The sequence below is a fragment of the Hyla sarda genome, chromosome 4, assembly GCF_029499605.1.
Source record: "Hyla sarda isolate aHylSar1 chromosome 4, aHylSar1.hap1, whole genome shotgun sequence".
NCBI classification, from domain to species: Eukaryota; Metazoa; Chordata; class Amphibia; order Anura; family Hylidae; genus Hyla; species Hyla sarda.
In genome coordinates, this window is record NC_079192.1 from 68,309,383 (window position 1) to 68,336,042 (window position 26,660).

The 26,660-nt window shown below is 45.4% G+C and overlaps 1 protein-coding gene across 1 annotated transcript in view; it reads right to left on the reverse strand.

The window, feature by feature from the left end:
• The window catches only part of CNNM4 (cyclin and CBS domain divalent metal cation transport mediator 4), a 59,768-nt gene extending 33,417 nt beyond the window's left edge, over positions 1–26,351 (reverse strand). Inside the window, exons 1-4 of the mRNA XM_056571343.1 lie at positions 25,221–26,351; positions 16,650–17,013; positions 9,208–9,351; positions 2,052–2,189 (exon numbers count right to left, since the gene is read on the reverse strand). Coding sequence (XP_056427318.1) covers positions 2,052–2,189; positions 9,208–9,351; positions 16,650–17,013; positions 25,221–26,234 — 1,660 coding nt within the window. The 5' untranslated portion in view covers positions 26,235–26,351. The remainder of the gene's footprint in view (positions 1–2,051; positions 2,190–9,207; positions 9,352–16,649; positions 17,014–25,220) is intronic.
• Between the last annotated feature and the right edge of the window lie 309 nt (positions 26,352–26,660).

Genomic DNA, 26,660 nt, shown 5'->3' on the forward strand with positions numbered 1-26,660 from the left:
TAACTATGGTAGACCTGAAGGGTTCTGCTGAGGATGTGGTGATGGATTCTCGTGAGGATTAGACACTTTTAGTGGGGATAATCCGTAAGAAGAATGAACAGGTTCAATCTTCGCAGATCGAAAAGTCAAACAAACAAACAAAAAAAAAAACTGTGTGTCAATGGGGTATAAAGTACCACAAGCAACTTTCACTGGATGTAGAACATTTGCAGACCATCATGCCCAAACCTTTATTCATCGTGAACATAGGAACGAATCCTAAAGTCTTGTTTACACTATAAATTAAGGAGGTGGAAAATTCTGCATTTAAAATCTATGCAGATTGTGATGCGGATTTTAAAGTGTAACTCCGGTCATGCTCTAGCAGCAGGATATCCGCTTAAATCTCTGGCAAATTCGTAGCCGGAGACTACAGTGATTAGGAGTTAGATTTGCCGGAAGTCCCCATAGACTTGCAGGGGTCTTTATCAAAGCCGTATCCTAATTGCTTTAGTCTCAAGAAAGCCTTGAGCTATGAAATTGCCGGGAGATTTAAAAAGTTATCCTGCTGTCGGACCACGTTTAGAGTTACGCTTTCCAAAGGTTGCATGTTAAAACATGCAAAAGTGCCACTTTTTAACTCCACACTAAAAAAATAAAACAAAAAAATCTGTGCTGCTTTTTTTAAAAGGGGTTATCCGGGAAAAAAACTTTTTTTTTATATATCAACTGGCTTCAGAAAGTTAAACAGATTTGTAAATTACTTCTATTAAAAAATCTTAATCCTTTCAGTACTTATGAGCTTCTGAAGCTAAGGTTGTTCTTTTCTGTCTAAGTGCTCTCTGATGACACGTGTCTCGGGAAACGCCCAGTTTAGAAGCAAATCCCCATAGCAAACCTCTTCTAAACTAGGCAGTTTCCGAGACACATGTCATCAGAGAGCACTTAGACAGAAAATAACAACCTTAGCTTCAGAAGCTCATAAGTACTGAAAGGATTAAGAATTTTTAATAGAAGTAATTTTCAAATCTGTTAAATTTTCGGGGGCCAGTTGAGATATATATATATATATATATATATATATATATTTAAAAAAAAAAAATTCCTGGATAACTCCTTTAAAGTCATGCAGATTTTTCATTGTGGTGTTGACTTTTCCACTAAAGTCAATTGGAGATTGGTTTTCATGCAAAACCCCATTTATTTGTATGTGGAAATTAAATGTGATACCACTTTCAACTCACTATGGATTTTGGTTATGTGAACATGCCCCAAGGTTCTTTTTAGAACTGTGCTACTATCTTTAACAGATACTATTTTAATGTGTCAAAATCCAAACAGGACAGAAGACGCTAAGTCCCCGTTCACATCTACGTTGAAGGCTTCTTTTGGGGCCGTCTATGAACAGGAACGGAAAAAAGACCTATGGAATCCAGGCGCTGCCAACTTAGTTTCCAGTGGGGACAAAGGCCAAATTACTACAGGTTTAGATGAACACCGTAGTCTTTATTACATATAAAAACAAAAAACAGTGATGATGCATTTCGAGGGGATACCCCTCTTCCTCATCTGAGGAAGAGGGGTTTCCCCTCGAAACGCGTCATCACTGTTTTTTGTTTTTATACGTAATAAAGACTACTGTGTTCATCTAAACCTGTAGTAATTTGGCCTTTGTCCCCACTGGAAACTAAGATGGCAGCGCCAGGATTCCATAGGTCTTTTTTCCGTTGCTGTTCATAGAAGTCTTCTCCAGGACTAGGGTCCTCTTGTTTCCTGCAACCTCCGGCACAGCAGCCACTTGGACACCAGTGAGTAACCCATTGTGGGGCGATATGCGCATTCTTCTATTTCTTCTGGTGAGCACCCAACCATAAGAGCGGTGGGTTATCCACCATAATACATTTCCCATATCACCAAGGGTAATACACGAGGCGCCGTTCCGTCTGTCTTTTTTCCTCTCTTGGTGTTTTTCTTTTGGGGCCCACACAGATGGAGCCCATTGACTTTAATGTATGCCAGATTATCAGACAGTCTGGATTACTGGATATAATGTACATATCTTTATTCTTTACCTGTGGACAAGAACCGGTGGGCAGCAAGGAGCAGCTGAGGGGAGATTTTAACTCTCAGTTCATGGTCTGAATCTTTGAAAACTGAAAAATCTTTCTTGTCCTGGCGACGACCAACTCGTTTCTTACTGCGATTGTCAGCTGGTGGGAAGAGGTTAAATTATTAATAAAAAGAAAAAAAGAACATAAATAAGGCAAAAATAGTAACTGAAGAATACAGCCTTCTAAAGTGACAAAGATACAGGCTACAGAAAGGATTCTAATGGATGCAGCTAACCAGCGGTCACGATCCCTACTTGTGGCATCATGGCTCCCATTACAGAATGGTGATGCTAGTTGTAAGGAGCGTGACCACTGATTGGCTGCGGCAGTCACATGATGTCTGCCCTTAAAGTAAGACCGAAGTGCCAAAGTCAATTTTTTTTGTGTGTGGTTTTTAACTCCTTGCCTTCTTAGAGCCATAACACCTATTTTTCCATCTCATATTAGGGCTTGTTTTTTGCGTGACCAATTTTAACAACAAATTATTATTATTTGTTGTTTTTACGCATTGCACTTTATGGTAAAAATGTCATATTCTCTTTGTTCTGTGGGACAATATGATTAAAATCATACCCAACTTATATAGTTATTCTCTACTATTGACCCACTTTGAAAAAAAAAATCAAATAAAAATAATATATATTTGTATTCATGGGCCAACACAGGGAAAAAGGGGATCTCACAGCATAAATAATCTCAGGCGCTGATCTGTACATGGTATAGGATATAATGGGGAAACTGATCAAAACTACTATAAGAAAAGGGGTGTAGTCGCCTGTACTAACCAACCTGGTCATTGCTTTAATGTTCCAAAGGACCACAAAATGGGTATGGGACCTCTGGATTCTCCCCGACGACAGATGCTGGGGTAAGAAGGATCCCCTGTTGAACTTGGGCTACCCAATTTTGTTCTTTTTGAAGATAAGCTGCCACCAGAGGTGTATGGCAGTGGCTTACCCCTCCTCTCTTGATTCATAACAAAAGCATACTCAGCCAGGCGTTCAGCTTGCAGTTATTTTAGGTGTTCGGCCAACTATATACAAGGTAACCATCATCTCAATGATTCACCTATAAAATAATATGCCTTTCGGGTACTGCATTGTGAGCAATTCCCTAATGGATGTCTAGTACCTGAATAGCTTTTTTTATAAAAAGGATCAATCTGGTAAATAGAGCAAAGTCAGAGCAGGCGGCTTAGGCTCCCTATGGCTGCTCTGGCACCAGCAGAACATTTTAGGAACCACAGCAACCAAGCCATGAAAGCTCAGACCACAGAGAACATGGTCACCAAGTGCTGAGGTGCAAAGTATAAAAATAATACACAAAAACTGCAGCGATCAAGCCTCATTGTGACCATAAAATCTGCACAAAAAACTGTCCCCTGTAAGGAGATTCATAGCATGGGTTTCACACAAGCCTTACATCACCAAGCACAATGCCCGGCTATGGATGGAATGGTGTAAAACCGCCTCCGCTGGACTCTGGAGCGAGGAAACGTGTTCTGTGGAGTGAGGGATCACACTTCATTATCTGTCTGGTGGACAAGACTGGGATTGTGGAATGCCAGAAAACACCACCTCTCTCAATGCATGATGCACAATTATTTGATGAAACAGGGATAATATTATGTAATATTGTAGAGAGTCTTCCCCAGTGGGGAGGGAAGGAGGGTAGCAGCTTTTTAAAAATACAAGACTCAATCTGATTGGTTGCTATGAGTAACTGCACCACTTCCACTCTACACAGTTTTTCATTACTCCACCCCCCCCCTTATATTAGGCTCATAATGCCCTTCCCTACGGTTACTATTTATTATAGTACCCAATTTTACCCAAATTTACTACAAATGGTGCCATTCTAAGAGGGGTTTTCCAGCTTTATACATCTTATCCCCTATCCAAAAGGATAAGATATATGATCACAGCGATCTTGGTGCAGGCCCTGACATTCTGTGCCAGACGCGCCCCCTCGTGACGTCACACCATGCCCCCTCCATTCATGTCTATGATGGCCGTCATGCCCCCTTCTATAGGCATGAATGGAGGGGGCATGGTGTGACATCACTTCTCGGTGGCAGTGCCTGGCATAGAATGCCGGGGGCTGCACTGAGATCGCGGGGGTCCCAGTGGTGAGACCCCTGTGATCATACATCTTATCCCCTGTCTATTCGATAGGGGATAAGATGTATAAAGCCAGAATTCCCCTTTAAACCCTGAGCATGTCATAATGCCAGGCTGTTGCACACCGACAGGTGTGATTACTAAAGACAGACAAGCCTGATAACATCTAACGTCTATGCCCTGTGAATGGTTTGCTTGTTGCTGTGATTATGGCCTTTATTACTCATTGCAGGCAATTTACTGGGGTATTTACATAGGAGCTTGTCACTTCATCTTGTGTAATCACTTGTTTTGGCCTCAGAAAGCCTGAGCAAATAAAATACCCAAAGTGATAGTACAAAGAACACTGGAGTGAATAAACCGCAGTGAGATCATCAGATCTTCCATACAAGCAAAGAGATAACCCCGGACTAAACCCCTGCCAGCAAATCCTTACTACTAAAGCGGAAGCGCCAACAATTTCACTCTTGAAAGACTTCACATCCCTACTGTGGTGGAAAAAGGTTTTACATGAAAAAGGTTTCCCCTCCCTTTTTAGGTGGGGTTCACAGCCTAATACAGCTGTATTTTTGGGCCCGTATTACAGCCGGAAGCCTTGGCCCGACAATAGGTCTGATGATTTATACTGACAATTGTTTTTAAGAATAGACAGAGCTCAGTGTAAGGGGCATGGGCCTTCTACAGCCTGGCGGATTTGCTATCATTTTAAGCAACCAATTGTTGTTAACTGTTGCTAAAATCTATACCAGCTCCTATTATGGACAGCCACCGATACCGCATATGTATTAAGAGACAGATGTCCCTTATAGGAGAACTGTAGTGGAATATAACTGATCCCTTATAAAAGTTATAGATCGCAGGGTGTCTGACAGCTGGGACCCCACGTGATCTCCTGTATGGGTACGCAGCAGTCCGCGGAAGACACACCTCCTCCATGTATCTCTATGTCGCAGCCCCGTACAGGAGATCACGGGGGGTTCCACTGGTCAGACCCCCTGCAATGTATAACTTAAGTTATACTCCACTAGCGTTCTCCTTTAAAGAGTACCTGTCATCACAAAAACTTTTTATATGTTGTTAATTCATGTATTAGTAAGAACTTTCTAATACCATGTCATTAAAAAAAAAATTATGTTTATTTTAACTTTTAAAGACTGACCACTAGGGGTCTCCCTACATGTCCCGGCCACAAGTCTCTCAGAGTTCAGACTCATGCATGAGTCCTAAATCTCATGGTGCAGCCTGGACACTGACAATCACAGCTCAGCGACCTGCCTGTCAATCAGACAAACGGGAGCGAGCGCTGTGCACGCTGCATGACGCACCTCGGTAGCCTGCAGGGAGCAAGCTTTGAAAGAGGATTATGAAAAAGGAAAATCTGCGGGTGGCAGGTAATGAAGAGGGCAACATACCAGCAGCATAATATATAGCAATGGAGATAGTGGCAGGTACTCTTTAAAGGAGAACTTCAGCCAAATGAAATTACCGTATTTATCAGGGTATACCATGCACCGGCCTATAACACGCACCTTCATTTTACCAAGGATATTTGGGTAAAAAAAGTTTTTTACCCAAATATCCTTGGTAAAATGAGGGTGCGCGTGTGTGAATGTGTATACCCCGATACACTGTTTCTGACCCCGCAGAAGCCCCCAGGAAAGGCAGGGGGGGAGAGAGGCCGTCGCTGCCCGCTTCTCTCCCCCCTGCCTTTCCTGGGGTCGGGAGCCCTGCTGCCGCAGCTTCTCTCCCCCTGGCTATCGGCGCCGTCCCGCGACTAAATCGCGATGTCCCGATCAGCTAGGACGCGAGCGGAGGTCCCCTTACCTTAGTCATGTCCGATCGGCGTTTGATTGCTCCAAGCCTGAGCTACAGGCTTGAGCATTCGAGCCCCTAGAATGCTGATCCATGCAAAGCTATGGCTTTGCAGGGATCAGGGTAAAAGATCAGTATGTGTAGTGTTATAGCCCCCTATAAAAAAGTGAAAAACTAAAAATGTTAACAAAGGTCATTTAACCCCTTCCCTAATAAAAGTTTGAGCACCCCCCTTTTCCCATTAAAAAAAAATAAAAAAAATAAAAAACACTGTGTAAATAAAAATAAACATATGTGGTATCGCCGCGTACGGAAATGTCTGAACTATAAAAATATATTGTTAATTAAACCGCATGGTCAATGGCGTACGCGCAAAAAAATTCCAAAATCCAACATAGCGTATTTTTGGTCACTTTTTATATCATGAAAAAATTTATAAAAAGCGATCAATACACAAATACACAATAAAAACTTCAAAACACAGTGCAAAAAATTAGCCCTCATACTGGCCCGTACGCGGAAAAATAAAAAAAAAGTTATAGGGGTCAGAAGATGAGAATTTTTAACGTATACATTTTCCTGCATATAGTTATGATTTTTTCCTCAGTACGACAAAATCAAACCTATATAAGTAGGGTATCATTTTAACCGTATGGACCTACAGAATAAAGATAAGGTGTCATTTTTACCGAAAAATGTACTGTGTAGAAACAGAAGCCCTCAAAATTTACAAAATGACATTTTTTCTTCAATTTTGTCGCACAATGAATTTTTTTCCCGTTTCGCCGTGGATTTTTTGGTAAAATGACTAATGTCACTGCAAAGTAGAATTGGTGGCACAAAAAAATAAGCCATCATATGGAATTTTATGTGCAAAATTGAAAGGGTTATGAGGGTTTTGAGGGAAAGGGTTTCAGAAGGTGATGAGGAAAAAATGAAAATGCAAAAAACAGAAAAACCCTGCGTCCTTAAGGGGTTAAGGGAGAGTAGTCAGCACCAACTACAATATAACCAGAATTGTCACAACCTGGAGCCAGACAATGAGCTCTACTGTATGTAGTAAAAACACAGAAGAGACTTGTCCATTTCATAAATCTGCTATGTCATTATGAACTTTAATAAAAGAAGAATCATGTTACCTTACAGTGTCTGCTCCACTACCCAGAAAACAGACGATTTCCTCCCCTTCCATAATATGCGACTCACAGGCGACTAATTCCATTCTGCTTTAGTCACTATTGCCCACAAAATTAACGCCCTTTCAATGAAACCTTAAAATAACTCTCTCTTGAACAAGAAAAAACACATGCAGGTCTAGGAGGCCTTATGTCAACCTCTTGTCATTGATTTCTGGAAATGAGTGACAATTTACATGAGCACCCCACAGCTCACACCAGGGTCATCACCCAGATCATGGGGGGGGCTAAGCTACATTATTAGGTATAGTGTAGAGGGGCCACTCTGCTCCAGTGACCAGACCACCACTAATGTAGCCTCATGATGAATGATCAGCATTTGGCAAATAAAAAGGGGTTTCTCACTACAATCATTTCTAACCTTTTCACAGGATAGGATCACTAGGGATCTGACTGCTGGGACAACAATCTTTAAAGGGGTACTCCGCCCTTACACATCTTATCCCCTTTCCAAAGGATAAGGGATAAGCTGTCTGATCGCTGGGGTTCTGCCGCTGGGACCCCCGCAATCTCTGTGCAGCATCCTGCGTTCATTTAGAACTCTTGGAGTGGGCATCGGGGGTCGTGACGTCATGGCCACGCCCCTCGAGACGTCAAGCCACTCCCCCTAAATGTCTATGGAGTCCTATAGACTTGCATTGAGCGGGCGTGGCGTGACATCACAAAGGGCGCAGCCACGATGTCACGGTCCAAGCGTTCACAACAAAATGTTCCGAACACTAAGGCAGTGGAGTACCCCTTTAAGAATGGCATTTTCCGAGTGCCCCTTGTGAATAGAGCAGTGTCACACAAGTGCAATTCTGTTTAATTCAGAAGAAGCACTAAGGAACCTCTATTCAGGAGCTCTAGAAAAACCCTACCGGATACATTGATGCAAAGTAGTAAACCGTATATACTCTAGTATAAGCAGAGTTTTTCAGCACGATTTTTCGTGCTGAAAATGCCCCCCTCAGCTTATACTCGAGTGAACTCTCTGCCTGTCAATCCCTTTTAGTGGTCTTTAACCTGCGGACCTCCAGATGTTGCAAAACTACAACTCCCAGCAAGCCCAGACAGCCATTGGCTGTCCGGGCATGCTGGGTGTTGTAGTTTTGAAACCTCTGGAGGTCCGCAGGTTGAAGACCACTGCGGCCTTTGTCAGTGATGACCACTGCGGCCCGGAGTAGTGACGTTGCCTTGACGACGACGCACAGGGACGTTCATGCGCAACGTCCCTGTGCGTCGTCGTCAAGGCAACGTCACTACTCCGGGGTCAGGGCCGAAGCGCGAAGAAGAGGCCCACCCGGTGAAGATGGACAGCCCACAACGACTAACCATCCCCACCGGACGGTCCCTACAGCATAGATGGCCCGGACCAGCTCCCCCTAACGTCCCGCGGAGGGGAGGAGAGTACAAAACAAAAAGGGGGGGGGGGGCGCGCGCTGGATGATGACAAAGGCCGCAGTGGTCTTCAACCTGCGGACCTCCAGAGGTTTCAAAACTACAACTCCCAGCATGCCTCGACAATCAATGGCTGTCCGGGCATGCTGGGAGTTGTAGTTTTGCAACATCTGGAGGTCCGCAGGTTGAAGACCACTGATGAAGGGCTTGACAGGGGGTGATGATGAAGGGGGGGGGGGGATGATGAGGGTCTGGATGATTACATGGGGGGATGATTTATTTCCCACCCTAGGTTTATAGTCGAGTCAATAACTTTTCCTGTTTTTTGGGGGTAAAATTAGGGGCCTCAGCTTATATTCGGGTTGGCTTATACTCGAGTATATACGGTACATATATATTCGTATCATAAATCATATTTTTCACGTTATAATTCACATCTAACTTTGGCAGATAAAAAAATAATAATAATTTAAAATCCACAGTATTTCAGCACAAAAATCCACACCAAATCGTGTGGATAATTTGCAGATTTGGTGTGGATTTTGCAGTGTAAACATGCCACTACCAAAAAAGTAAAAGACCCCTCACAGTTGGCAGGTAAGCACTTACTATAAAGATCAGACTCATCCAGAATCTCTGATTTGATGATTTCTTCAATGACATCTTCCAGGGTAACCAGCCCCATCACTTCATAGAACGGGTCTCCTTCTCCTTCACTGTTCACCTTCTGCACAATGGCCAAGTGGGACTTTCCTTCAGAGAATAAATAGAAAGAAAACAAAATACAGTGATCCCTCAATTTACAATGGCCTCAACATACAATAGTTTCAACATACAATGGTCCAGAAAAGACAATTGTAAGTTGAAACCAGACTCAACATACAATGTACAGACAGTCCAGATCTGTGAAACTTGTCAATGGCCGGAAGAACTGACCAATCAGAATTGGCAATTTACTGGTAAAACCTCTGTATTACTGAAGCGTATGCACTGACTGATGTCTGGTAGTGCCCCCTACAGTACAGGGAGGTATTACCTGTTCTGTACACTTTACCTGTGCCAGTGTTACCTTTGGACACCAAATGAGGGCGACTCCATGGTTCTTTTTTGGGAGATTGCGTGTACTGTACCCAGAATAAGCTCCTGTCCTCTACAAAGACCAGTGTTTCCCAAGCAGGGTGCCTCCAGCTGTTGCAAAACTACAACTCCCAGCATGCCCGGACAGCCAAAGGCTGTCCGGGCATGCTGGGAGTTGTAGTTTTGCAACAGCTGGAGGCTCCCCGCTTGATAAATAGACAGTGATTTACATAGACAGTGATTTACAGCTCCCAGCAGATCTTTCTTACCTTTATATGTAAGGATTTGCTTTATCTATATTAGCTATGTACTTATTTTTCTTTAATCCTCACTTTTTCCTATTTTTGGATGATAATTTGGTGGCTTCAGAACCAATTACCAGGTTTCCATAGAGCTATGATCTCAACGTACAATGACCACTAGGTGTCTCCCTACCAGTCCTATTTTTTTTTTATAGACTGGTAGGGAGACACCTAGTGGTCATTTTTTTCAAAGTGGAAAATTAAATAGAAAGAAGCATATTTTTTAATAACATATTATTGGAAAGTTATTCTGCATAAATTAATCTATATTATATCCAAAGTTTTTTTGATGAAAGGTACCCTTTAATATTGTAACTTGAGGGACCACTGTAAGTATTTGTAAAACAAGCAACACACTGATGTAATGGCACAGTAACATCAAAATACCTTGGCTCAACCCAGCTGCCAACGTAAACACGGACCACCCAAGTCTTCTATGTGCCCGCAGACCACGGCCCACACCCTCGTCACCAGTTGGTGGATGGCACAAACCCCCACATACAGGTACGTAAAAATTTTCCCATCAACATCTTGCAATATCTAGTTATTATGAGAACTTAATACACCGATAATTACAATGACAATTGTGCAATATTCCCAGCTACACAATGAGCGCAGTGTATATGGAATAAACCAGGCTGTGAGTGCCAAGCAGGTAATTACGCAATGAAGGGTAATCGCCGGGCTGGCACATCTCTGCAGTGCCCTTCATGGATACAGGGAGACATGACTTTTGGACCTTGAAGGGTGGGTAAGGGGTGGATGTGCGTTCACAAGGTTAAGTCTCTTGCATCAAACGAAACCCGTACAATGTATTATTACTGCATCCGTCTTGCCTTTGTGTAAGTCTTATATAACATACAGAGCTGACAGATGTTAGGATGAATTATACGGACCCTGGAAAAAGAATCACTGACTTGGAGTATACCATCTCATTCAGTATATCCAAAGCCATTGAATCCCCAGATGTGCTAGAAGAGAGAGAACGCTTTGGGGAATTTAACCTCTTCCCATGCAAAGGGCTTTTATTTTTAAATTATTAAAAATTATTTAAATTAAAATTATTATTTAAATTATTTATTTTCTAGACTAAGGCTGGGTTCACACCATGTTTTTGGAATACAGTTCCTGTATTAGGTTATTGATTTAAAAAAAAAAAACGGATTCCTCAAAACCTGACTAAACTGTGTGTACACATTTTTATCTGTATACGGTTGAAAAATTATGTCCAGTTGCATCCATTTTATAATTAAAAAAGCGCATAAGTTTTTAACTTTTCACTCCATTATGAATAAAGTTTCACTTGTTTGATTGAAATTCCAAGAAAAAAAAAATGTGCAAAGCCAAAAACCATATGGTGCAAACCGGATGGAACCGTACGCACATACGATTCTGTACGGTTCCAAATGACTCCCATGTTTTAAAAAAACGTATACGGTTTAATACGGTTTTTCACCCGGACCAAAAACAGTGGTAGGCTACAGTTCTCTGTACGGAATTAATTTTTAATAATTTTTTTTTTTAACCGTATGGTTTGAAAATCTGAGACAACCGTATACATTATGGTGCATACGGTTTTGAATGGGAAGTCTATGGGCACGGTTTTCTGTACGGTTGCATACATTTTTTATTTATTTTTATGGAACCGTATGCCGAAACCGTATAGCAAAATCGTGGTGTGAACCCACCCTAATAGTGGTTTTTAATGGCATCTTTTATTTTACTGTGTGATGTACTGTAGAAGAAAAGGAAGAATTATTTTGGGGGGGAAAAATAAAACTGCAAAATTTAATGTGATAAAACACATTTTAAAGAGAAATTCCAGCCCCAAAAATGTATTCCCTATTCACTCCATATTGGTAAGGTGGGTCAGCACACGCTCCCCTCATTGTCTATGGGAGGGCTAGAGATATCAGGTTTTTAGGGATGTGTGTGCCAGTATGCTTACAACACCAATTTTTTTATTTTCTATCAATAATACATATGTTGCATTACTTTTTGCCATATTCTGACCCCTATAACTGTATGTAAAGGCTCCTTACACCCCCCCCCCCCCCAAATATTATTATAGTTATTATATAGATTTTTTTTTCTTTATATTTTCATTATATATATATATATATATATATATATATATATATATATATATATATATATATATTTTAATAAAATTTTTTTTAGGGGGTTTGTCATTCAATTACACGTACAGTACACTGCAATGCTTTTGAACTCCTTTGCACTGTCTTTTCTGTCAGGCTGTAACAGGAGATGGAACATGATGGTCACAGAGATCTTCTAAAGGCCCCTGGTTTCAAAACATGGGAGCCTAGCCTCCCAACTAGAGATGAGCGAACTTACAGTAAATTCAATTCGTCACAAACTTATTGGCTCGGCAGTTGATGACTTTTCCTGCATAAATTAGTTCAGCTTTCAGGTGCTCCGGTGGGCTGGAAAAGGTGGATACAGTCCTAGGAAAGAGTCTCCTAGGACTGTATCCACCTTTTCCAGCCCACGGGAGCACCTGAAAGCTGAACTAATTTATGCAGGAAAAGTCATCAACTGCCGAGCCGAGAAGTTTGTGACAAATCAAATTTACTGTAGGTTCGCTCATCTCTACTCCCAACCCCGGAAAATAATAAAATAAATAATGAGGCCAGACTAATTAGGCTGCTTTCAGACTATGAGCATTCATCCGTTATTAAATGTCCATTTTCTGTGTGAAAATGTATGTATAATAAAAAGGATGAAATAACAGGTGCTAATGGCTGAATAAATATTCATCCGTTAAGACCCGTTACAACATCCCTCATGTATGGCTGTAACACCTCTGCCTACAGACTCCCACCGCCGGGACTACTACTACTCCCATCATGGAACAGACTCTGTTCCATGATGGGGGTTGTAGTACAGGGGCTGAGGGATTGATCGCACCGGGTCTCACTTCTGACACCCGATGCAATCCGAAGGTATTAAGCAGGGGAACGGGTGGCATGCTCCGCAACCCTCCGATGTATCGTGTGTTTTAACTTTCATTTTTGAATTCCCCCCCCTGAATGATCAGTACCCAGGAGCCATTCAGGCTCTCAGTGGGAGATTTAAAAATGAACATTGGGAGTAGCAGGGGGCCATATCTATATTAAAAGCGCTTTGGGGGGAAAGATATATAGCACTGCAGGGGGGGGGGGGGGGGGGGGAAGACATATAGCCTATATATCTAGCCCCCCAGCGCATTTATAATATGCCCCCTGCAGCGCATTAATAAATTTATACCCCCGCCGGCGCATTAATTAATGTCTGCTGGCACTATGCGCTGCTAATAGCAATAGTTTTTATTCATAGCGCTGCAGGGGTATATGTATATAGAAGCGCTGGGGGGGTGCAGACACATAGCGTTATCCCCCCCCCACAGTGCTTCTATATGCATGTGTCGGCGCTGCGCTATGAATGAAAAGTATTTATATCAGCATCGGCCGGCTACTACTAGAATGCTTTTCATTCATAGCGCAGCGGTGACATATGTATATAGATGCTGCAAAGGTACATATACATGCGCTGGCGGGGATACATTGTACTTGCGCCGGCAGGGAGTATATTTATTAATGCGTCGGCAGGGGATATATATATATATATGCGCTGCAGGGGGCATATTATATAGGCTATATGTCTGTCCTCCCCCCCTGCAGTGCTATATATCTTGCCCCCCAAAGCGCTTTTAATATAGATATGGCCCCCTGCTACTCACAATGTTCATTTTTAAATCTCCCGCTGAGAGTCCTGATTGGCTCCTCAGTACCGGCCATTCAGGGCTCCCCGCGGGGGATTCAAAAATGAAAGTACAACACACTGTTACAACGCAGGGTTGTGAGCTTGCCGCCCGCTCCCCTGAGACCTTCTGAGACCCGGTGCAATCAATCCCTCAGCCACTGTACTACAACCCCCATCATGTAACAGACTCTGTTCCATGATGGGAGTAGTAGTACAAACAATGAAGCCCCCCCCCAGCCACCAGCAGACTTGCGCAGCCGTGGAACTACTACTCCCATCATGGAAACAAGTCTATTCCATGACGGGAGTAGTAGTAGTCCCTCAGCACTGCAGGAGTCTGCTGATGTCCCCTCTTCTGAGCATGCTCAGAAGTAATAACGGATATTATAAACCAGGTGCAAATGGATGACATAAATGCTCATCCGTTTGCCATAGACTTCAATGTTAAAAATAATGGGCGTTAATTTACCCGTTTCTTGGGACGGAAGAAAAATTATTGCATGTGCCGTTATTTCTCCCGTCACAACTAACGGCCGTTATTCATGACAGACTATAACGGGTCATAACGGGTAATAAAATCCCATAGACTTGAATGGGATTGCTTAACGGCCGTTTAACAGGGCTTTTCTGACGTCTGTTTGTAACGGATGAATTTTTATAGTGTGACAGCAGCCTTAGTGGATTGAAAAGGCCACAGTCCTATTTATTTACTCTTAAATAATCCAATAATAAATAACTTTAAACGCATAATATATAAATGCAAACCATTATAAGTAAATAGTTTAATACTATCCAGCTCAAAATTACTGTCCGCCCAGCAAGGCTGCGTGACACCCATTTTATTTTATAGGACCGTGACAGAATAGCATAAACTAAGGGAAGGGAGGGTGGGGGTCCTCTTCTGTGCTTGACACCCCTTCACAAGAAGAAGGTATATTTATAAAACATAGAAACTTCCCGCCAAAGGGATACTAACCAATCACCATCTAACTTTATTCTGCCCAGATACCTGAAGTACCTTAGCAACAGGTTAACCCTAACATCCGGGGTTAGGAGGCGGCCCCCATGTGGTCCCTGCGTCTAAGACTCCAGGCCCTATATCATGACAGGACCGAAACCCGGTTGCTCTTGAAAGCAGCATCTAGAGGGTTAAACAATTAATATTTATCACCTACCCCATTGATAGCAGTATATACAGTACAGCTGTGATAACTAGAGAAAAGTGAGGTGGGGCCTAACAGCCAAATTACACAGTAATAAAAGCTTCTGAAACTATTCTGATATTTTAGAAGTTTTCTTTAACCATACATGCTTTTAAATAAAGACCCTGTCATCACTTTCATGCTGCCTGAAACATAAGTCATTGGCGGAAGGGTTGTGCTCAGTGGCTTCTCCCCACACCACCAGCCTTGATCTCTCCCTGTTTCAGTACAGCAGAGATCCACCAATAAAGGGGTTGTCCAGTTGAATTTTGTGATTTGATTTGTCCACAGGCTGCCTTAAAAAAGGAAAAAAAAAAAAAAACACTTTAGCTCCCCCTTTTCTACTCCCTCGTAGCTTTGGGGTCAGGACGCCCCATCTCCAGCCGGTCTCTGCTTCACAGGAGCCAGCTGGAGCTGTAGACATGACGCCACAGCGCTGCTCCACCAATCACAGGCCACTGCGGTATCCCACCCCGGCCAGTGGTTGGTGTGCGGTATTGTCAGTTACCCCGGGTGTAGACGCTATGCTCTGCAGCTTGAGGGAAAGCAGAGCGACCAGCTGTGGAGAAGACGCCTACTTACTAGAGCAACGAGGGAGCTGAGGAAAGTGCGTAAAAGTGTTTTTTTCAGACAGCCTGGTGATAAAAGAAAGTTACAAAATTCCACTGGGCAACCCCTTTAAGGCTTGTGGGGCAGGGGACCACCCCAATGACTTATGGTTCTGGAACAATGAAACTGATGACAGCTTCTTATCGTGCAGAGCCTGTGCAACCTCTTCACACATGGAACTGTGCTGCTGCTCTCATATGTCGTCCTGCACTGCCCCTCCATTCTCTCAATGTTAAAGGGGTACTCCGCTGCTCAGCGTTTGGAACTGTTCCGAACGCTGGAGCCGGGAGCTCGTGACGTCATAGCCCCAACCTCTCATGCCATCACGCCCCGCCCCCTCAATGCAAGTCTATGGGAGGGGGCGTGACAGCCGTCACGCCCCCTCCCATCGACTTGCATTGAGGGGGCGGGGCGTGACGTGAGGGGGGCAGGGCTATGACGTTACGAGCTGCCGGCGCCAACGTTCAGAACAGTTTCTTCCAAACACCGAGTACCCATTTAAGGATAGCAGCAGGGCCCAAGAATAGGTTGTACAAAGAGGGGACAGGACCCATAGTCTGCACGGGGGAGATCAAACCGGTTGTGTAGGCAGAGAGGAGAACCTATGGCAGTATTCCTGCAATGTTTTAACTCAAAATAATTACTACGGCTGTTTTCACGTCTATGTTGGAGGCTCCATTCGAAATATGTAGCAAGCAGTTTTAGGTTTTTTTCACCAGTCGGGGACCTGACCCGATGGACCCCATTAAAGTCAGTTGGTATCAGTCATACAGTGGACCATCTGGGTCTGTTTTTAGGCCCTAAACGGAATCTCCAGAGCCTCCTACCAGAGGTAGCCTAACTAAACATACATTAAAAAAAATATATATAAATAAACTTAGTCAAAAGGTGTCCATAGCCTTTAACTTCAGAAAGATACACATTGAAGAAAAGTTGCCCAGTTGCCCATAGCAACCAGCTTGCTGCTTTCATTTTTAAAGAGGCCTATAAAAAAAGAAGCAATCTGATTGGTTGCTATGGGCAACTGCACCACTCTTCCTCTACACAGGTTTTGATAAATCTCCCCCGTTCAGTTTACTTTTCAGCAGATTCCTACCCTTCTTGAACTCCTCCAGCACAGCGTCCAGCTTGGTGTCACTGAACACAAAATGGACCGGGTGACTGTAGAACCGCGTGATGGTGCTCAGGGGGGTGCAGTCGTCAGGATCCACAAAGGCCAGGTCCTTGATGTACAGGATGTCCACAATGTTGGACAGCTCGTTCTCGTACACCGGGATACGGGTGTAGCCGCTCTCCATGATACTGGACATGGTGTTAAAGTCTAAAATGGCGTCGTTGCGCAGCATAAAGCAGTCCTCCACCCTGGTCATCACATCCGCCACCGTTTTGGTTCGCAGCTCTAGGGCCCCCTGGATGATGTTCATCTCTTCCCGGACCAGGCCGCTATAGGGTTCTGTAACCTGCAACCAGAAGTAATACTTGTTTTTAGAAAATTACTCAACTTGCCATTGAAATTCTGTCTTTACCTGTGTAGCTGCAATGTTCATCCTGAGCCACCTGATTCATAAAGCTTGATTGCAGTCTGATTGATAAAATAGAGCAGTGATCTCCAGTGTTCCTCCAGCTGTTGCAAAACTACAACCCCCAGCATGCCCGGACAGCCATTGGCTGTCCGGGCATGCTGGGAGTTGTAGTTTTGCAACAGCTGGAGGTCCACAGTTTGGAGACCACTGAAAAGAGGGTCAGAACTAGAGACAAAATAATAAAAGCCCTGCAAGATTTTTGCATGACTTTGATCATAAATTTACTCTCAATGGCTGAAACGCTGCCAATCTCCTCTGCTCGTACATCACCTTGCACGTTAATCCTTTCCTACAATGAAGGGCAGATTCCTGCATAACTAAAGAAGCGGGTGCATCAGTTCTGCCATAGAGAGACCGTGCAGCAATAGCATCTGTCACGACCAGAGGAGACACTATGAGCGCTGCACAGTCAGGCATGTGTACAATGCTCCGCCATACTGCGCACGGCTTATCAAAGTTTTTTTTATAGCACGTTTTGCTTGTATCAGTCATCACAATACGAAAGGGCAGAGCGATAACCGTGCAGAGAACAGATAACCGGATTGTCTCCATGCCGAATAGAAGGGGGCGCTGCCAAAAAGACAGCTGAGATGAGCTAATAATAACCAATATGTTAACGAGAATAATAGAACAACTAAATGTCAAAAAATAAAAATAAACGCAAGAGCACACAGGTGATAGGTAGACAGCTAGCAATGGGCGCGCCAAATTTATTATGGGCAAGCTCCATTTTCGATAGCAAAATAACAGTGCGCAATGAGATGGGCTAATATTAAACAATGTCTGTTGTAACCAATCGGCACCCCCACATATAATACGAGGGGGACCAATCTAGGGATCGACCAATTATCGGTTTGGCCGATATTCACGATTTTGGACGTTATCGGCAATTACCTTGCCGATAATCCGATAATGCCCCACCGCCCCGGCCAGAGACCGCCGCCGCTGCCCCATAGCCTCCCCTATCCCCGGTTTTATAATTCCCTGTTCCCGTTGTCCGCGCTACTTCAGGCTCCTGCTGCGTCCTGCGTTACGCTGTGCGCTGCGCAATGACGAGTGACGTCCTCAACGCAACATCACCTTCAGTGCGCACAGTGACAGCTCAGGACGCCGCCGGAGCCAGAAGTAGCGCGGACCCCGGGAACAGATAATTATAAAACCGGGGATGGGGGAGGCAATGGGGCAGTGGCGGTGGTCTCTGGCCGGGGCGGTGCGGGGGGTTGGGGTTGTGCTGAAATAGCCGATAACTTATACCGGAATATTGGTATAAGTTATCGGCTATCGGCCTTAACCTCCACAGATTATCGTATCGGCCCTAAAAAAACGATATTGGTCGATCATTAGTCCAATAAATGGAGATGAGATAGATTATATATATCTCAACTGGTGCCAGAAAGTTAAACAGATTTGTAAGTGACTTCAATTAAAAAAATCTTAATCCTTCCAGTAATTATTAGCTGCTGAATACTACAGAGGAAATTCTTTTCTTTTTGGAACACAGTGCTCTCTGCTGACATCACGAGCACAGTGCTCTCTGCTGACATCTCTGTCCATTTTAGGAACTGACCAAAGCAGCATGTGTTTGCATATAATAGTCCTGTATGGGGACTTAAAAAGTGTAAGACAAAGTGTAAAAACATTTTTTTTTGTTTTAAAAACAATTTAGAAGCCTCACCCCTAATAAATTGGCTGTGTCATCAAGACACCCCCCCCCCCCCCCGGCAATCTCCTGAACAGGGCCCCCGCATGAGCACCAAGTGAGAGCGCATAATGTCAACCTAGAGAGGTCGACGGTTACACCCCCCTCCCCATACAGTTCTATGGGAGAGGAGGGGAGGCATGAACGCTGCCTCCGCGCCTCTCCCATAGAACTACATGGAGGAGGTGTAATGGCATGCTTCCTGCACGGCAGAGCCGCAGCCCCATGCAGGAGATCGCGGGGTCCCATCGATCGGACCCCCCGTGATCAAACACTTATCCCCTATCCTGAGGATAGGGGATAAATTGTTTTCGGCTGCAGATGGCCTTTAAGGTGTTAAAGTGCTGGAGTATCCTGTCCTGCCATTCATACAACATTAGTAATGATTGTGTCCCATGTAATAAAGGAAGCGCCGTGTACAGATCGACAAGACGCCACAATTCGGGTGCAATGGTTGGTTGTAAGTTGTGATCATACAGAGGAGTCATTGTTGTCACCCCTGAAGCTCCTCATGGAAACTGCTGACACCATCATGAAAATATGTTATCTATTGCAGAAAACCGACTAAAAGTGTACAGGTCGGGGAGCTGCAACCAGACAGATGACGTCAATTAAAAATGGTTTCCAAAATACAAGCGTTTCTGAAAATGTTCTGTTTGATATCCATCTCTCTACATAAAAATACACAGACACTAATCCCAAATGTTCCTTTACTTTGCCACGTTGCCCTTGGTTACAACTGTCTTAGAGCACGGCTTAACAAATTTGTTATAAATCTTGGAGACAGCAAAAGCAAAATAAAAAAATACAAAAAAAAAAAAAAAGTTAGGCTATGTTCACATGGTGGATTGTCAAACGAAACACTTCCGTGCGGACATTTCACCAACGCTAGGACCGATTGGAGATGCGCTGTCTCAAAGATGGCAGAAAGGATAGAAATGACTATTCTTTCTGTAGATGCCGGAAGATGTTTCTTGAGCGAAAGTTCTGCCATGTGAACAGTACAGCAGAATCTCACTGAAATCAATGGGACTCTGCTGCTGCAGAACATCTGTGCAGAATTCAGCACAGAAATTCCATTGTGTAAACATAGCCTTAGAAGCCAGGATGCCACACCTTATGTAACGTTACATGATGCCATAGGATCAGTTAGTTATTAGTGTCCCTTCTCCCTGAGTCACAGCCATTAGTGTTCTCTCTTTTCTCCGTGTCAGTCATTTGTGACTCTGTTCCATGATGGGAGATGTAGTATAGGGGCTCAGGGAATGATCGCATGCGATTAGAAGTTATTAAACAGGGGAGAAGGTGGCATGCTCCGCTCCCCTGCAATGTATTTACTTTCATTTTTAAAATGAATATACTTAAGGGGGAAAGTGATTATACAGTAAGGCACAATGAAGTTTAAAAACCCCACCAGGAGCCCTGAATGGCTCCTCCGTACCGGCCATTCAGGGCTCCCGGCGGGGAATTTAAAAATGAAAGAAAATACATTGTACATTGCAGGGGAGCGCAGCATACCGCCCACTCCCGTTTAATAACTTCTTATCGCATCAGGTCTCAGAAGTGAGACCCAGTGCGATCAATTCCTCAGCTCCTGTAATACAACCCCCATCATGAAACAGAGTCTGTTCCATGATGGGAGTTGTAGTGCAAACACCAATGTAGCCTCCCCAGCCACCGGCAGACTCCGACAGCCGGGGAATTACTACTCCCATCATGGAAACAAGTCTGTTCCATGATGGGAGTAGTAGTAGTCCTTCAGCACTGCAGGAGTCTGCTGATGTCACCTCTTCTGAGCATGCTCAGAAGTAATAACCAGGTGCAAACGGATGATATAGAGGTTCATCCGTTTGCCATGGACTTCAATGTTAAAAATAACGGCCGCTAATTTACCCGTTTCTTGTGACGTAAGAAAAATTTGTGCATGTGCGGTTATTTCTCCCGTCACAACTTCCGTCATAACGGGTCACAACGGATAATCAAAAAGTCCCATAGACTTTAATGGGATTTTGTAACATCCGTTTTTAAGGCTTTTCTAATGGAAGTTTATAACGGGTCTTTTAATGGTGAAACTTTAGTGTGAAAGGGACATTACATGAAAGTTGGATCAGCCTGTAGTGGGGTTTTCCACTTAGATTTTGAGTGTGACTCCATATCCAGACCTCCATGGGTTGATACATTTGATTTCCATTGATAATTTTTGTGTGATTTTGTTGTCAGCACATTCTACTATGTAAAGACGAAAGTATTTTATACGATTAGTTCATTCATTCAGATCTAGGATGTGTTATCTTAGTGTTCCCTTTATTTTTTTTGAGCAGTGTATATGACCCGTCCAAGAATTCAGGGAGAATTTTTTTTGAAACAGCTGGAGGTCCACAATTTTGAGACCAAGGCCTTAGAGATAAGTGGCGCCTCTCTTATAATAGCCACAGTCAGACTTGGCTGGGCGCAAATGTGCGCTGCCAGACAAAAAAAAATAAAATAAAATAAAATAGGCCATTGAAATTCAACACACCTGATCTGTCTGGGGAGAGTCTGGCGGCCACTATAAACCCAAAATTGGTTGGTTCAGTTGGCTTCTCTCTCTCTCATGTTAGTAATGGCTCCAGTCTCTAAACCAGTGTTTCCCAACCAAGGTGCCTCCAGCTGTTGCAAAACTACAACTCCCAGTATGCCCAGACAGCCTTCGGCTGTCTGGGCATGCTGGGAGTTGTAGTTTTGCAACAGCTGGAGGCACCCTGGTTGTGAGTAATTGCTCTAAACTCACTGCCGACAACCAAAACACTACTCACCTGTCCAATGTCCATTAGTGTTACTACACTGGAGCTCTCCAACCAGTGTCCCTCAACACAGACTGGAGACCACCATGGTACGTCCTATCAGAAGGTTGTCAGGGCATGCTGAGAGTTGTAGTTTCACAACACAGAATGGAGGCCATCACAGTGCACTCATCTAAGGGTACGAACACATTTCGTTTCTGACCCTGTTAATCGTATCCGTCGGCATCCCGCCAAAAACAGGATGCTGAGGTACACTTAACGGGAGCAGCAGACCCCAATTACTTTATGGTCGAATGGCATCGCCTAGTGACTGCTTACAGGACGTAGGCGCTATTTCAAAAGCACAACAGCCCCAGTCATGAGTTCTATTAAAGGGGTACTCCGCCCCTAGACATCTTATCCCCTATCCATAGGGGTCCCAAACTTCGCTCCATGCCGGATGACTGGCGATGCGGGGTGGAGGCTGGTGACGTACCGGTTGTGCCCCAATGGTGACGTCACGGCCATGCCCCCTCAATGCAAGTCTATGGGAGGGGGCGTGACTGCCGTCACGCCCCCTCCCATAGACTTGCATTGAGGGGGCATGGCCGTGACGTCACGAGCCTACGCCGCTGCACCCGAAGCTCTGCACAGAGGCGGGACCCCCGCAATCAGACATCTTATCCCCCATCCTTTAAATAGGGGATACGATGTCTAGGGGCGGAGTACCCCTTTAAAATAGTGGAATCGTCCCGAACTGATTCACTAGGGGTGACTCATTGGGTCCACTGCTCCCGTTAACAGTATAAGTGAGCAACTCAATTTTGGTGGGACGCCGTCAAATATGATTAACGGGGGGCAGGAACTTAGTGTTTTCATAACCCAAGAAGTAGTTACTACACTAATTATCTCCAAGCCGTGTCTCTTCAGTCTTAGTAAAACTATAACTCCCAGCATGCTCTGACAGCCTTCTGATTATAGTGTACTGAGTTCGTCTCCAGTCTACTTTAAGAAACTACAACTCCCAGCATGACCTGCCTACACCACCGGAGTACACTATAACTGGAAAGCTATCAAGGCATGCTGGGAGTTATGGTTTCACACATAATGGAGAGACAAAGCTTGGTGACCACTAGTATAGCAACTACTTCTGAGAGACCCCCACAGTCCACTGATCTCAGAAGTCACTACACTAGTGGTCTCCAACCAGTGTTGCATCACCGCCGTACAGTATAAATCAGAAGGCTGTCAGGGCATGCTGGGATTAATAGTTCTACAACACATGTTGAAGATGACTGCAGTCAACTGATCTCATAAGTAGTTACTACACCAGTGTTTTCCAACCAGGGTGCCTCCAGCTGTTGCAAAACTACAACTCCCAGGATGTCCGGACAGCCTCAGTTCGGGATGTTTCCGCTATTTTAAAGGGGTACTCCACCCCTAGACATCTTATATGGGGATAAGATGTCTGATTGCGGGGGTCCCGCCACTGGGGACCACCGTGACCTCTGTGCTGCACCCAGCGTTCGTTTAGAGCTTCGGGTGCAGCGGCGGAGGCTTTTGACGTCACGGCCACGCCCCCTCAATGCAAGTCTATGGGAGGGGGCGTGACGGCCATCATGCCCCCTCCCATAGACTTGCATTGAGGGGGCATGGCTGTGACATCACGAGCCTCCGCCACACTTTTGAAATAGCGCCTACGTCTTGTAAGCAGTCACTAGGCGACGCCATTCGACCATAAAAGTAATTGGGGTCTGCTGCCCCCGTTAAGTGTACCTCAGCATCCTGTTTTTGGCGGGATGCCAATAGATACGATTAACAGGGTCAGAGACTAAATGTGTTCGTACCCTTAGATCAGTGCACTGTGATGGCCTCCATCCTGTGTTGTGAAACTACAACTCTCAGCATGCCCTGACAACCTTCTGATTGGAGACCACCATGGTGCGTCCTGTCTGTGTTGAGGGACACTTGTTGGAGAGCTCTAGTGTAGTAACTACTTCCGAGATCGGTGAACGGCGGTGTCCTCCAACCTGAATTGTGACACTATAACTCCCATCGTGCTCTGACAGCCTTTCCATTACAGTGTAATGAAGTGGACCGGGCATTCTGGGAGTTGTAGTGTCACAGCTGGAGGCTATGTGGTTGGAGACCATTACTGTAGTAACTACTTCTAAGATCAGGGATCGAATTGGGGCTCATTTCTAGAGATGAGCGAACTTACAGTAAATTCAATTCGTCACGAACTTCTCGGCTCGGCAGTTGATGACTTATCCTGCATAAATGAGTTCAGCTTTCAGGTGCTCCGGTGGACTGGAAAAGGTGGATACAGTCCTAGGAAAGAGTCTCCTAGGACTGTATCCACCTTTTCCAGCCCACCGGAGCACCTGAAAGCTGAACTAATTTATGCAGGAAAAGTCATCAACTGCCGAGCCGAGAAGTTCGTGACGAATCGAATTTACTGTAAGTTCGCTCATCTCTAGTCATTTCCACAACGGCCTAATAATAACGTTAGTTTTGTATAAAGTTAATTGAGAGGAGCGTTATCAGAGATAATCTCCAGGACTTGTAAGTGGACATTGGACGGGTGAGTAGTGTTTTGGTTGTTGTCAGTGAGTTTAGAGCAATGACACCCAACCAGGGTGCCTCCAGCTGTTGCAAAACTACAACTCCCAGCATGCCCGGACAGCCGAAGGCTGTCCGGACATGCTGGGAGTTGTAGTTTTGCAACAGCTGGAGGCACCCTGGTTGGGAAACACTCTACTACACTATTGGTCTCTAAGCAGTGTCTTGGTAGCTGTTGTAAAACTACAAGTCTCAAGAATGCCCTGACAGCATTTGATTTACAAGGGCATGCTGGGAGTTGTAGTTTTGCAACAGCTGGAGGTACCCTGGTTGAGAGACACTGTACTACACTATTTGTTTCTAAGCAGTGTCTTGCCAGCTGTTGTGAAACTACAACTCTCAGCATGCCCTGACAGCCGCAGGTGCTAGAAGTTGTAGAGCTTCATAATATACTAAAATCAGAAGGCTGTCAGGGCATGCTGGGAGTTGTAGTTTCACAACAGTTGGCAAGACACTGCTTAGAAACAAATAGTGTAGTACAGTGTCTCTCAACCAGGGTGCCTCCAGCTGTTGCAAAACTACAACTCCCAGTATGCCTGGACAGCCGCAGGTGCTAGAAGTTGTAGTGCTTCATAATATACTAAAATCAGAAGGCTGTCAGGGCATGCTGGGAGTTGTAGTTTTGCAACAGCTGGAGGTACCCTGGTTGAGAAACACTGTACTACACTATTGGTCTCTAAGCAGTGTCTTGGTAGCTGTTGTGAAACTACAACTCTCAGCATGCCCTGACAGCCTTTGATTTACAAGGGCATGCTGGGAGTTGTAGTTTTGCAACAGCTGGAGGCACCCTGGTTGAGAGACACTGTACTACACTATTTGTTTCTAAGCAGTGTCTTGCCAGCTGTTGTGAAACTACAACTCTCGAAGTTGTAGTTCATCATAATATACTAGAATCTGAAGGCTACAAGGGCATGCTGGGAGTTGTAGTTCACATCACTACACCGAGAAGCTAACCCCTATCCAGGAGACACAGAAGAACTACAGGTCCCAGCAGTCCTTACCTTGAGCATCTCCAGCAGCTTCTCCCGGTTGTACACGGTCCCGATCTCCTGGCCGAGGACGCAGTCCAGCAGGCGGCTGACCGGATAGGCCAGCGGGAAGGTGAGCACCATGAAGATGCGGGTGAGCCACAGCGTGTTGGCGCCCACAGCCAGGCCGTGCCGGGAGCACAGGGACTGGGGTAAGATCTCTCCCAGCACCACGATGCCCATGGTGGAGGCGGCCACAGCCCAGAGGCCGGAGCCGATGAGCTCGTCCAGCAGGGTGGTCAGCGTGGTGTTGACCAGCACGTTCCCGAGCAGGAGGGAGCACAGCAGGTAGTTTCCTTTCCGGCGCACCGGCTCGATCTTGGCCGCGTACCTCCTCTCCCGCTCGGACCCGCAGCGCTGCACCACCCGCAGCTCCATGGGGTCCAGAGCCATCAGCCCCAGGTTGAGGCCGCTGAAGATGCCGGACAGGGCGAGCAGCACCACGATGATGATCCCCTGCAGCCACACGGGCAGGAACGGCTTGTGCTCCTCCAAGACCCGCAGCCGCCCGTCCGGTCCTGGGTGGAAAGTCCAAGGCAAGCCGGGGCCCCGGCGGGTACACAGAACGTAGAGCCGGGAGCTCTCTCTCTTCCGCAGCGTCAGGACCTGCAGACTGAGCAGGGCCGTAGTGCCATCGGCCTCGTCAGTCACATTGAGCCCGGCAGGGTCCCGCACCAGATCCCGGGTTTCGTGCAGGCAGCTCTGGTTGTCCTGCCCGGAGCCTACGGATGCCTCGGTGAAGGCGATCAGGTGATCGCTATCGGGCCGCATGTACAGTCCATAGAAGCGGAGATGAAGCCGACTGCCCTCCCTCACCTCCAGCTCCCCGGCCTCCGACAGCTCCGAATCCCGGTCAGTGCCCTCCAGCCTAAAGCCCAAGATCAGCGGCAGCTCCTGGGGCTGGGAAGAGCCGTTCTGTAAGGCGCACACCTCCGGCAGGAAAAGGAACGTCAGCAAGCCGGCTATAGAGACAGCCAGGCCGGCCATAGCGCGAGTGACTGTCCGGACACCACAGCCGTGCTGTGCGACATTCTAGCCACGCCCCGCGCAACTATACGCCACGCCCACAATTGTGGTAGCCAATGAACACGACTGTTATCTGCATATGCCACGCCCATGATGAGTAAAAGCTCCCTTCTTGCGGCTTTGTATTGACCACGTGGCCACTCCCCTTTATAGGCGTGTGCGGAAATTGTTGTCTGACCGAGGCACGCCCCTTTACTTCTTTGACAGCGCGCTCCTGGGATAAGTGACAGATCCCGCCTGTACACCTCCCGCTCCCGCCCAGAGTCTGCAATCATGTGTCCTAGTGAGAGATAGGAAGCAGAGCAGCGGGTCATCCGGGTCATGGCTGCGTTATCAGGGATCAAGTGTTATTGTCATTATAGGCTTACGGATGACTCGTATCATGTA